The 13,280-nt window shown below is 38.5% G+C and overlaps 1 protein-coding gene across 3 annotated transcripts in view; it reads left to right on the forward strand.

Moving 5' to 3' along the window:
- Nucleotides 1-13,280, forward strand: part of LOC136765078 (laminin subunit alpha-3) — an 81,248-nt gene that overhangs the window by 26,077 nt on the left and 41,891 nt on the right. For 2 of the 3 annotated variants that reach the window (XM_066719552.1, XM_066719555.1), the window contains exons 8-23: nt 764-882; nt 3,126-3,216; nt 3,388-3,519; nt 5,002-5,052; nt 5,542-5,589; nt 6,034-6,171; nt 6,970-7,104; nt 7,584-7,718; nt 8,246-8,383; nt 8,684-8,736; nt 9,618-9,717; nt 10,479-10,531; nt 11,484-11,589; nt 12,186-12,285; nt 12,455-12,611; nt 13,027-13,168. In XM_066719552.1, the coding sequence (XP_066575649.1) occupies nt 764-882; nt 3,126-3,216; nt 3,388-3,519; nt 5,002-5,052; nt 5,542-5,589; nt 6,034-6,171; nt 6,970-7,104; nt 7,584-7,718; nt 8,246-8,383; nt 8,684-8,736; nt 9,618-9,717; nt 10,479-10,531; nt 11,484-11,589; nt 12,186-12,285; nt 12,455-12,611; nt 13,027-13,168 (1,698 nt within the window). The remainder of the gene's footprint in view (nt 1-763; nt 883-3,125; nt 3,217-3,387; nt 3,520-5,001; nt 5,053-5,541; nt 5,590-6,033; nt 6,172-6,969; nt 7,105-7,583; nt 7,719-8,245; nt 8,384-8,683; nt 8,737-9,617; nt 9,718-10,478; nt 10,532-11,483; nt 11,590-12,185; nt 12,286-12,454; nt 12,612-13,026; nt 13,169-13,280) is intronic. The other variant, XM_066719554.1, reaches the window with a different exon arrangement.

A 13,280-nucleotide genomic window follows, 5' to 3' on the forward strand; every position in this document is an offset into this window, starting at 1 on the left:
AAAAATGGATTTGGAAAACTTGCAGTGAAGTCTGGTTCCTTCCTACATTAGCAGGCAAGGATGAAAAGAATTCACAAGGACAAATGTCAAATAAATTGATTGAGAAAATTGAATAGGCATAGCGGTCTGATTCATATTTGTTGATTGGAGATGGGGGGGCAGAGGTAGTGAACTAGAGCGAGGTGTGTAGCCAGAGCAAGGACGCTTGTGTTTTAATTTATTATATTTTTTAACTTTTTTTCGACGTTCACACATTTGTTTGGCCTGGTGGCACCGATTAAAAAAAAATCTGAATATAGCTGTGGGAAACCCTGTCCAATATTTGATTAAGTGTAAAGTCCAGTTGCAAGGAGAAAAACCCATGCATTTTGCAATATCACCAAATATTTTGGCACTGCTGTCCAAAATATTGCATCCCTGGATTAAAGGTGGTCCATCATTGGTTCAATGATAATGTACTTACACTGGCTACTGTTTTCTGAGAAATTAAATAATTAATGTAGTGAAAAAACACAATTGAATTAAATCAAATATAGCACAGATATAAAGCTAAAAGTTAAATAGAAGGACATGAAACCAGTTTTATAAAATCAATTTCAGGGAGAACAAATCTTGTTTTGTTTGTTTTGTAGTTGGCAGGTGCTGGCATGTCTTACAGTTTCCTCAACACAAGCGCTGTTCTGCACTTTGCAGAGTCTGTGACAGATTATACTGTATATTTACTATAATTATGTTCCTTTTCTGCTCTGAAAAATTCATACAGCCTGCGAGTGTCATTCACACGCCACCGAGTGCTATTATGACCCTGAAGTTGATCGCAGAGCAGCAAGTTTGAACACTTTTGGCAGATATGAAGGTGGAGGTGTTTGCATTAACTGCCAGGTATGAGACATACTTTCAAGTCAGGACTGATACTTGCATGACCGTTTAATATTGGGATTGTAATTACTGTAAATTCTTTACAAGACCCCCTCCTTATGGAGTTCCTCACATTCTTATAGACAGGATGACATATAGTGAACGGCTCGCTTCTGTAGAACGGTAGCTGATTTGTTTTTGATTAATACAGTATATTCTATGTAAATACACACAGCAAAGAATAGTCTACCTTCCTGATTCATTGTATATTATATTTTGTTCACATTTGTGATAATTTAGTATCTTGCATTTAATTTTGTAAGATGGGAAACATATCCCATATAGCAGGATTCTCTGAAAATCAGTGGCTAAGTATACAATGAAAATTGATATGGCTAAATGGAACAGAAATACAAAGCATTTATCACAACATCCTTCAGGTTCGAATCCAAGTGTCATATGTCTGTAAACATCTACAAAATTAAACAAGAAAAATAAATTAATGTGTACAGTGGGGGAAAAAAGTATTTGATCCCCTGCTGATTTTGTACGTTTGCCCACTGACAAAGAAATGATCAGTCTATAATTTTAATGGTAGGTGTATTTTAACAGTGAGAGACAGAATAACAACAAAAAAAAAGAAAAATGCATTTAAAAAAAGATATAAATTGATTTGCATGTTAATGAGGGAAATAAGTATTTGACCCCTTCGACTTAGTACTTGGTGGCAAAACCCTTGTTGGCAATCACAGAGGTCAGACGTATCTTGTAGTTGGCCACCAGGTTTGCACACATCTCAGGAGGGATTTTGTCCCACTCCTCTTTGCAGATCCTCTCCAAGTCATTAAGGTTTCGAGGCTGACATTTGGCAACTCGAACCTTCAGCTCCCTCCACAGATTTTCTATGGGATTAAGGTCTGGAGACTGGCTAGGCCACTCCAGGACCTTAATGTGCTTCTTCTTGAGCCACTCCTTTGTTGCCTTGGCTGTGTGTTTTGGGTCATTGTCATGCTGGAATACCCATCCACGACCCATTTTCAATGCTGAGGGAAGGAGGTTATCACCCAAGATTTGACGGTACATGGCCCCGTCCATCGTCCCTTTGATGCGGTGCAGTTGTCCTGTCCCCTTAGCAGAAAAACACCCCCAAAGCATAATGTTTCCACCTCCATGTTTGACGGTGGGGATGGTGTTCTTGGGGTCATTCCTCCTCCTCCAAACACGGCGAGTTGAGTTGATGCCAAAGAGCTCGATTTTGGTCTCAACTGACCACAACACTTTCACCCAGTTCTCCTCTGAATCATTCAGATGTTCATTGGCAAACTTCAGACGGGCCTGTACATGTGCTTTCTTGAGCAGGGGGACCTTGCGGGCGCTGTAGGATTTCAGTCCTTCACGGCGTAGTGTGTTACCAATTGTTTTCTTGGTGACTATGGTCCCAGGTGCCTTGAGATCATTAACAAGATCCTCCTGTGTAGTTCTGGGCTGATTCCTCACGGTTCTCATGATCATTGAAACTCCATGAGGTGAGATCTTGCATGGAGCCCCAGACCGAGGGAGACTGACAGTTATTTTGTGTTTCTTCCATTTGCGAATAATCGCACCAACTGTTGTCACCTTCTCACCAAGCTGCTTGGCGATGGTCTTGTAGCCCATTCCAGCCTTGTGTAGGTCTACAATCTTGTCCCTGACATCCTTGGACAGCTCTTTGGTCTTGGCCATGGTGGAGAGTTTGGAATCTGATTGATTGATTGCTTATGTGGACAGGTGTCTTTTATACAGGTAACGAGCTGAGATTAGGAGCACTCCCTTTAAGATAGTGCTCCTAATCTCAGCTCGTTACCTGTATAAAAGACACCTGGGAACCAGAAATCTTGCTGATTGATAGGGGATCAAATACTTATTTCCCTCATTAACATGCAAATCAATTTATAACTTTTTTGAAATGCATTTTTCTGGATTTTTTTGTTGTTATTCTGTCTCTCACTGTTAAAATACACCTACCATTCAAATTATAGACTGATCATTTCTTTGTCAGTGGGCAAACGTACAAAATCAGCAGGGGATCAAATACTTTTTCCCCTCACTGTATATATGGAAGGAATGGAATAAAAAATAGTTTCAAACAGAAAACATAGTCACTCTAACACTCTAACTCCAACGTTTGTGCTTCTAATGTGTTAGGAAATAATGTTACACTAAATCAGAAGGAAAATGATTCTTGTTAATTGGCACATGTTTTTAAAGTGTATTCTGTGTGTCCTCAGCACAACACAGCTGGCGTTAACTGTGAGCGCTGCGCACAAGGCTACTACCGTCCTTATGGGGTGCCCAAGGAGTCGCCTTCTGGATGCATACGTAAGCCCCACCAGCAGAGTCCTTCTTCTTTTGTTGTCGTTACTCTGTGCCTGTTATAAATTACAGTTGACAGCACTTTGGGACCATTTATTATGCTTATAAGGTGCTATATAGGTTTAATTTGATGTAATATGGAGTGATCAGTACTCTGTGACAGTGTTGTGGCTGTAGCTTGCAGGTGTGAGCGTCGCTTCACGGAGGGCTGTGAGGAGGGCTCGGGCCGCTGTTTCTGCAAACCTGGCTTCAGTGGGGACAACTGTGACCGCTGCGCAGAGGGGCACTACAGCTTTCCTCAGTGTATCCGTAAGTATTCCGGCATCGACTCCCTACATGTCGTCACTCCACGAAAAAAGCTAGTGCTTGTTGAGTAACCTCTCAGTCCAGTAGAGGAGCTTTCACAGTGATAAACAACACAAAAATGTGGAGTCTTGTGGAGGCGGTGTAGGAGGCTGTGGTTTTAAATGACCATAAATTACTGACCACAAAAACGCCACCAATTAATTTCTCAAGATTAATGTGATTTTTTGCCACAGGTTTAAATGATTTTTAAAACCTGGAGGTGCTCCAGGACCACAGTTGGAGACCACTGGAGTACACTCGAACATGGAATTAGGGATTTAAAAATTGATAATTTTGGGGGATTTAATCTTTGTTTTGAAAATATAGTCTATATAATATGAAATTATACATTGAAATGACTAACTTTTAATATTTATAATCCAAACTTCAAAGTAGGGGTCTTTTTTCATGAATGTTTTATTTTGATAATTTTATATAATTATATAATACTTTAACTTATTATACTGAATGTAAATATAGTTTTCTCTTATGAATCTTAATGTGAATTCAGTCTTTGATTTATTTTGATATACACCAAGAACTTACATTTAAAGATACTTAAAACATTATCACAACTGGCAACACATCAGGAGCAGCTATTATCACTGTTTTAATGTTCTTAGAATGTGAATAAAAATGCTTCTAAAATGTTCTAAAAGCAGCTATGACACCATTGTTGCTGATAACAATCATTTTGTCATTTCTGGCATTTCTTTTGGTTGTGTTGTGTTGCCTGACCTGTCCTTAAATAGCAATTGAAAAATGCCACAGATCACACCAATCAAAAAATAAAGTCCTTCCAAAACATTATTTATGCATCCACAAAAAGATTTGGCTCTGATATGATTTAATAAGAAACACCTGCAGGTAAATGAACGCAAGGGGTCTGACGGATTTTCCAAAGATTAGGGGCTAGGAAACCACAATATCAATTTTAAACCATTAAAGTCAACCCAAACACTTTCATTAGGTTGTTTGTATTTTTGGCAAACGTATCACAAGGCTGTATTAAGAGTTGTGCCAAAAAGTACAACATTTAAAGCTTTTTGTTGTATAAACTGCACATGAACAGAGTAATTCGGCATTCAGAGACAAGAAAGAACCTTATGTGTTGTGTCGTTTTATGTGTCTGACAAAACAGTTGCACATGTAGGTAATTTAAAAATATAGTTATTATTTCTGTGTATGGATTTTGTTGAGGCTTGCATGGTCTTTATTTAAACTGAAGACTTATTTTTATTGAAGCTTGGAGTCACTAACATAAAATAAATATAGTTATCATCTGACATCTTCACTGTGAGATCCCTCAGTGTGAACAAGGGGAAAATGTTTTTTTCTGCATACTTTGGCCTCTGAGATCTTTATTTACTTTCACCTATGTACATCAATACCGTAAAGCACTATGGAAATGAGTGTGTCAGTGCATTTATTTAGTTTTCTCTTTAGGATTCCCCATTTATGAGACTACCACTAAATCTCCTGCGGGCCACATTGTGGGTAAGTACAAGATATTTGCTTGATGTAGAAATGCTCCCTTGGAAAGTCAGCAAGTCAAATCCCATACCCCTTATACTGCCAGTATTACCTCTATTACAATTCATTCCAGCACAGCAAGCTGCTGGTTCTAAATTCTTATCTGGTTGCCTTTCCTCTAAATGCATATTAGGTTCTAAATCAAAGGGTGCTAATATATTTCTGTCATGGCTCTGTCTTAAAGCCTTTAAAATAGAGAGTTGAAACTCCCCCATTGACACTACTACATTATGTCTATAAGAGTACAGTGCTTTAACTTGTGAGGTTACTGCATTAGGCAGTGAAGTATAGTTCTACTGCTACTTATACTGGAGTGAACTCAGGCATAATATATGTATTGAAACTTTGTCATGCTCATTAGACATCTAATTAAGCAATGGGGAAATGTATGCTGTATTTGTGCAGGTTTTGGATCTCCAAAGTACTAATCTTGTGTGTCTCTCTCCTCTTTAGATACTAAAGTTTGCCCCGTAGGGTATTTTGGACCACCCAACTGCCAGCGTAAGCACAATTGGCCTATGTGAAAGGATTTATGTGTTTCTCGCATGTGTATCATTTCAAGTTAAAAATCATGCCCAACAGCAAATATTTGGTTGTCATTGTGTGATCTAATTAAAGCAGATTAGTTGTTGAAGATTAAACACTTTCTCTAGAATAATCTATTAAGCTCTAATGGCTTTGTGCTTGGGCAAAAAAGAGAACAGAAAAAGAAAAGAAAAAAGCTTTTTAGCCAGGAACTGTTCCATAATTTCTATTAATTCCAGATGAGTATGACGAGGTTGTGCTTTACATGCCAGTGAAAAAAGTGACTAATCATTCTTTAACTGAATCACCATTTGTTTTCCTTATGTTATGATGGCATGTTGTGCAATTGTGAAATGCATTTACTGCAAAGGTTTCTCATAATTCTGTTCACTGTCTTATATCTGTTTTTGTGCATTCCAGCTTGCCGATGCAGTGGGCCTGGCGTATTGGACCAGATTTGTAACTCACAGACAGGAGACTGCAGGTGTCGGACAGAATTTCAAGGCAGATCATGCGAACGCTGTGCTGAGGGACATTTCAATTACCCTTACTGTCAAGGTGAAGACAACCACGCTTTCTGGTCAACTGAACCTGGAAAAAGCAGCCTGAAACCATATAGCACAACAGATTGTGTGACACTTTTTTCAGTACTTTCCATTATTCACTCCTATATATCTCAAAGTTATACACACCATTTGAGAATTAAGATACAAACTAAATACGCTGTTGAGGAAATATAATGACAGTTTAATGTGAAATTCTATCTGTCCTCCCACTTCTTTTTTACAATATCCCTTATGCAAGTTAAGGCCTTGACAATTAAATAAAAACATCCCTGCTGAATTAGAGGATATTGAGTATAGCTCACCAGAAATATTTTTTTATTGAATTATGAAAAAACAATGCATTTTTTGGCCAGTGTAGGAATATCATACTATGGTAATTATTTAAGTATTTTCCAAGAAAAGAGTTTCAACATCAGAGTAGCTCCTGCAGGAAAAACAACCAATGGAACTTTTTTCCTACTTCATGACAGTTGAGATCTAGCAGATTGTAATGTAGCTGACAGCTTTGCATTGGCCACTCAATAACACAGCAGTTGTTTATTATAGTAGGGCTGAACAACTGAATGTGCATTTCACTACAATTCATTAAGGTTAACAAAGGCAGCGTAAGCCTGTATATTTTGAGCTGTCAGTGTCCAGAATTGGCAAATTCAAATAACGTTGCCCATTTTAAGTACATGGATTGTGTTTGTTTTGTTGTTTTTTTAAATCTGGAAATGTACACAATTTCACAACCTCACTGTATGTTACTGATTTGATGCTCTTTCTGTTGCTGCTCTCTGCTCTCCAGCATGTTTCTGTAACCCTGCTGGGTCCCAGCCGGGAATGTGCGATGCCTCCGGTCGGTGTTTGTGTCACCCAGAGGTGCAGGGCGCACAGTGCGATCAGTGTCGCCCGGGGTACCATTCCTTCCCCAACTGCCAAGGTGAGGTGTTTGTATCTGCTCGCAACCTGTAGTTATATTTGGTTAATGCTGGCAGTGGGTTGCATAACAAGACAATTGACCAAATGTGTGTATTACATTTATAATGCGAGCTACATTTGACAACATTTTGTTTGCATGTGATGTCACTGTGATGTCACTATGATGTGAAACAGGTGAATGCAAGACCCATGCAGACCCTAATGTGTTAATGCTATCTCATGGCTATAGGTGGCGTAGGGGCTCATGTCTCTGCTGAAAGAGAATATAGCACACCAAAATAATTTCCTTTGTGTAGTTCTTTGGCTATCACTGTGAAAACATAATTCATTCTCAAACGCATCTGTATGAAAATCTTAATACTAAATCCCCCTACAGAAAATCCAATCCAAACTGTACACTGTTCTGATTTAACTCCCTCTTGGGGAAGGTGACTTGCATTTATTTTAAAACTACTGTATTGGTATCATTTGTGTGTGCAGTCTGTAGGTGTGATGGAGCTGGAGCTGTGGATAATAACTGTGGCCCCAGGGGCCAGTGTCGATGTCATACATACTATGTAGGACTGAAATGCAACCAGTGTGCTCCAGGATACTATGGGTACCCAAATTGCTTGCGTAAGTTATGTCTATATCTATTTAAAAGCAGCCTCCAGGCACCTTTCATAGGCCCATACATTTCTTTCATGATTAACCCTTTCTCTCTGCACATTACTTCTGTGTCTGAGCTAAATTGACTGAGAAATATTGATAGCTTTGTGTAGCGAACGGCTGGTTATTTTTAGGAACTGAACAGGTGTAACATTTTTAAAGAACATAAGATAGGGCAAAATTTGTCTCACTTTTGTTTCTGTTTGCTATTAGAAGATTGACGTAAGAATCAGATGTTTTTGGATCATGTTAAAGCACTTTTATATCATGGGATACAGCTCAATTCAGTTGATGTTTGTGAAGCATGTGAGTGCTCACACATTTAAGAAAGACGTTGTATCCCTGTCTGCATTCAATACATTCACTATATGTCTTCCTCTTCCAAGTGGCCTTGATCCCAGGAAGTATAAGCAGTTGTGACTGACATCACATTTTTATACATAGCACACATTAGCTTTTTATAGATGGTGAGTTGTATTTCTCTCTTTCCTCAGCATGTCAGTGCTCCCCTGAAGGCTCGGCCCAGTCATTGTGCGACCAGATGTCAGGGCAGTGTGTGTGTCGCCCCGGCGTGGTGGGGCAGTACTGTGACCGTTGTTCTACTGGGGGATTCAACTTCCCTTTGTGCAAAGGTGATGCCGTCTTTTGTCACCTTTACTGTATCAGTACCCATCACAATCAGAGGGACTTGCCGTTGTAGTGTAAAGAATTCAGTAGTGAAGATTGATTTGGACGAGTGAAAACTATTGAAATAACAGTGCCCTCTTCTTTAGACAGATCTCTTTGACTGCTTAGCGAATGATTGGTACCTAGTTGCAAGTTGAACTCTCAGTGTTTTATGTTTTGGGTCTGCATATATTATCTGTATCATTTATGTGAACCTCAATTATTATTTGTATTATTATTATTAAATTGTCTATTTGTTGTTACAGAAAGCCACTGTGACCCAGCAGGCACTGAAATCAACTCACTGACACCACAGTCTGTAAGCAATGATTCTCATGTACCAACTACTTATAATTTCTTGTAGAAGGAAAGACTTCCTGTATGTAATTTTCATTAGTTGCCAAATTCACAGCAGAATTAAGGAATTCATTCAATTCAAATTGTTAAATGGAGCATAAAGATCTCTGTACACCTATTCAATATTTTTATGTGTTTTGTATGCAAAAATTAGGGTAAAAAAAGGAAAATTAGAAATCAGTAATTTATGCCTTACTTGTTTCTTTGTGTTATTACCATTTACACAGATTTTCTGGATTTGTATAGATAAGGGCCAATACTATTTATTTAGTGTCATGCATTGGGAAATCTGTACTTGAACTGGGTTTGTACACTAGGATATTTGTAGTTTATGAAAAAAGAAAACTTTATTGTTTATGGAAAGTAATTATTTACAGGCAACCAAAGTTTTCTTTACAGGCTGGAAATGAAATTAAGACTGCAATCTGAAGACTTCCTTCCTTTATTTTTGATAACCTTGGCAGAAGCGAAACTGCTCAGAGTTACAACATTGATTATCCCTGGATAAACGGTGTAAACTGTTTTCCTAATTAGATTGATCCTGTGGCAGTGCTGCAAAATGTTGTTGTAAGATTGTAGCTGTAACCCAAACAAGCTGCTACAGTGCAGAAAATGGCTTCTGGCCTGAACAGAGGAAACGGAACAAATTAAAAGAAAAAACACAAAACTGTCCAGAATCTGATTGGTTTAATATTGAATATGTATTAGAATTCAGTCATGCCTGTCTTTAAGTATCTTTAGGTCCACTTTTAAAGTGTGTTAATTAACATAATAAATAATTGCAGGAATCCCCACAGCAATGTTAAAAGTTGTAATTCTGAATTATCTCCCCTGTTTACTTAGGAATCCTGTCAATGTCTGCCAGATGTGGAGGGTCCTTTTTGTGACAGATGTAAACCTCTTTACTGGAACTTAGCGCCTGAGAACCCAAATGGCTGCATAGGTAAGACAAACTGCAGCTATTTATAATCAAGCTGTTTGTATTTATTGTGTAATTAAAACACATCCTATGAGCTACAGCTGAAGACTGCAGTGGCAGAAAATGTGCCCTGAAGTGCAATGAGAAAAGGTAAAAAATAAATGGAACACACCTAATATTCCCCAGACCATCTGATTACTCTAGTAAAAGCCCAGCTTTATAAATGGGTCATTGTATTTAAAAAGTATGTGATGTATTGTAACAATTATAAGTCACCGTGGATAAGGGTGTCTGCTAAGAAATATAATAACAAAAAACTGACAAAATTGTCTGATTTAGGAGACAAAGGGTTAAGGGGCTTGATTCTGTTTCACCCTGCCAAGGAAGTTTCTCTGACATTTCCGGAATTGGGAGACTACCTTCCTTCTTTTTACAGTACTTTACAGTCACTGCACCACATTTTATTAGCCTTTGTTCATATGTACGTGTAATGTTACAGCTCCAGTGGGAAAACGTCACCAGTGTTGCCAAAATCATTCAATGCTCTAGGAATGCAATACACTCTGTCCTTTTTAATGCCTGAAGGCTGATAATGTGGAGATGGAGAAGCCCTTGCCCACTGAGGGACTCGACTTTGATCTCTAGGACTCAGTCATGTTGAACAGTGTTGTGTCTCCCTGAAGAAAGGATTAGAGTTCCTGTAATCACAGCACATTCACTGCCTTCCTTGGTCTAAACCTCCCATGAACGCAGGCTTTGTCTCCTTTCTTTCCTCTCATTTGCAGAGTGTCAGTGTGACATAAAGGGTACGATCAGTGGCATTGGGGAATGTCAGCAGGTGAGTCAAAATAGTCTAGCCATCACTCTTTTAGGGCACTCTTTAGCTGACTAGTCCATTGTGTTCTAAACTTAAACACAATTAATGCTATTCAAAGTAGATTGTGAAGTTTAATTCCTCTGCTATATTCTTATTCTTGAAATGAGTAGAATTTAAAGGATGACACATACTTTTTAATGAATTATTGTATTTTATTAAATCCTGCGCTGTTTTTGAGAGGTGAGTTTCTTTGTCATGCCTTCAACTAGTCTGCACAGCTACTCCATGATACATTTTTGCATACTTCAGACAGTATTCAAGGTAGTCTATCTTGAGTACCATACAGGACAGATTGATGGAGTGCTTTGGATATTGTTGTCACATGCACACTTTGACCAGTCTTGGCCATAAAAGCCTGTAGCTCTTGCAAAGTTGCCATTGGCTCTTGGTAGCCTCTCTGATCAGTCTCCTTCTTTTTCGGTTATCCAGTTTGGTGGGACAGCCTGATCTAGGCAGGGTCTTGGTGGTACCATACAACTTCCACATTGTAATAGTCATCTTGACCATGCTCCAAGGGATATTCAAGGCTTTTGATATTTTTGTACCCATCCCCTGATCTGTGCCTTTCAACAACTTTGTCCTGGAGTTCTTTTGAAAGCTCCTTGGTGCTCATGGTTGTTTTGAAATACACATCCCAGCAGAGGGAACCTACAGGAACTGTTGAATTTATCCTGAAATCATGTGAATAACTGTATCACTGATTGATTACACCTGTGCTAATTAAGGATTGCCATTACAATGGGGGTGGACACTTTTTATAATTATTCTGAACATTTCTAGGATATTTGTTTCACTTGGGAGTATTTGGGTATGATCTGTAGATACATGTTTTTTAATCACATTTAGTTTTCTAATGGCATAAACAGGAGGATTTAAAATTGTAAGCATTGGATTTGTGTTTTTATTCTTCTAGAAAAGTGGTGAATGCTACTGCAAACTGAATACCTGTAGTCACACTTGCAATACCTGCAAGGATGGATACTTCCAGTTACAGAAGAAACATTACTTTGGCTGTCAGGGTGAGTGAACAGTGAAATATGGAACCATACACCAAAAACACACTGGTTATATTGTAATTGTAATATGTAATTTCTAGTTGTAATTTGTTACTTTCCACCCATGTGCATAACCTTACAGTCTTTCAAGCATAGAGGTCACTACAGTAGACAGCTATTGTTAAGTGATTATCTCGTATTTTTGTTTTTGAATTAACTAATCCATGTGTTGATTTTATTTGGTTTAAAGTTTCTGGCAGATACAAATAAAACATGAAAAAGTATAATACCAGTCTGAATGTTGCAATGCATTTAGTTTTCCTGCAGAAATATAACAAGAAAAACTTTAATTCTTAAGATGCTGTTCCAAGATAATAGGGCAACTGGTTGTGTTAGGTTGGCTTTGACTAGTTGTTATAAAGACAATATTTTGTTATACAGTTGTTTTGAAAGATTATCCATTTGTAAAATAACACATTATCCATTACTAATAAAAAGTTATGGACAGGTTTGACAGTGGTTTGCTTTTCAGTGAATGAAAAATACCATACAGAGAAAACAGGCAGATGTTTGTAATGATATCTCTCAATGAACAATGCTTCTGGTGTCCCGGCTATTAGGATGCCAGTGTGATATCGGTGGGTCTGTCAGCCAAGGCTGTGATGAGAGATCAGGCCAGTGTCTGTGCCGGAAGAATGTGGTGGGACGCACCTGCAACCAGTAAGAATAGAAAATATGTTTTTCTTTCAATACAGTTTTTATTACTGACCAATGTTCACAGTCAACATAGTAAAAAACACATTAGTCATGTTGATACCGAGGCACTAGCTTTTAATCACAATATTCTTTCTCATAAACCAAGATACATTCTGTTGCTCTTTGTTAAAAGGCCAGAGAGAAACTTCTACTTTCCTGACCTCCATCATATGAAGTATGAAGCCGAAGATGGCATCACTCCCAACGGCAGGACTGTGCGCTTCGGCTACAACCAACAGGAATTTCCAAACTTCAGCTGGAGGGGCTACACAGTCATGTCACCTGCTCAAGTATGAAATGTTAAAACAAGATCAAGCAATCTTTATGTTCTTTGGTTCCTATTTGAAACGATAAGTTGTTTTCACTGGATTTCTCTGTAGCTGCATACACTCTCCAGAGTTGGGAAAACAAACAGAGGATAGCATATTTCTTAATAGGATATATACACAAATTAACCATTTAACTAGATTAAGTAGCATACTTTTATTGGGGATGCTTGTCATTTCTTCACATTTTTGATAAACAACTCCTACATTTTTTGTGAAGAATTGTATGTAATTTGTTTAGTATCTTTTATTTGTTTCACGCTGTATGTACTGCTGCTTTGGGTTGTGGGTGCTGGATGTTGGGATCTGAGGGTCTTTTGGTGGTGGTGTTAATTGTTGCGCAGTCCCCTTTCCCTTGCTTAATACTGTTTCTTCCCAGCCAGAGGTGGTCCTGCCAATCACTGTGACTTCTGCTAGCCACTACCATATTGTAGTCCATTTCGCAACCCCAGCTTCCAAAGGGGCCGCTAAAGGGAGGATCTTGGTTGCTGAAGAAGTAGATTTTCGCTCTTGCTGTAACTGTAAGTGACAGCGTCTCAACCTGTGTCCTGTTGTGTTCTCCCGGCCTCCCCGATCGGCTTATCTCTTTGCATGGCCAGCTCTCAGTCACCTCTCGATGCTAACTTTTCCATT

Source organism: Amia ocellicauda, chromosome 2 (assembly GCF_036373705.1).
Source record: "Amia ocellicauda isolate fAmiCal2 chromosome 2, fAmiCal2.hap1, whole genome shotgun sequence".
Lineage (NCBI taxonomy): Eukaryota > Metazoa > Chordata > Actinopteri > Amiiformes > Amiidae > Amia > Amia ocellicauda.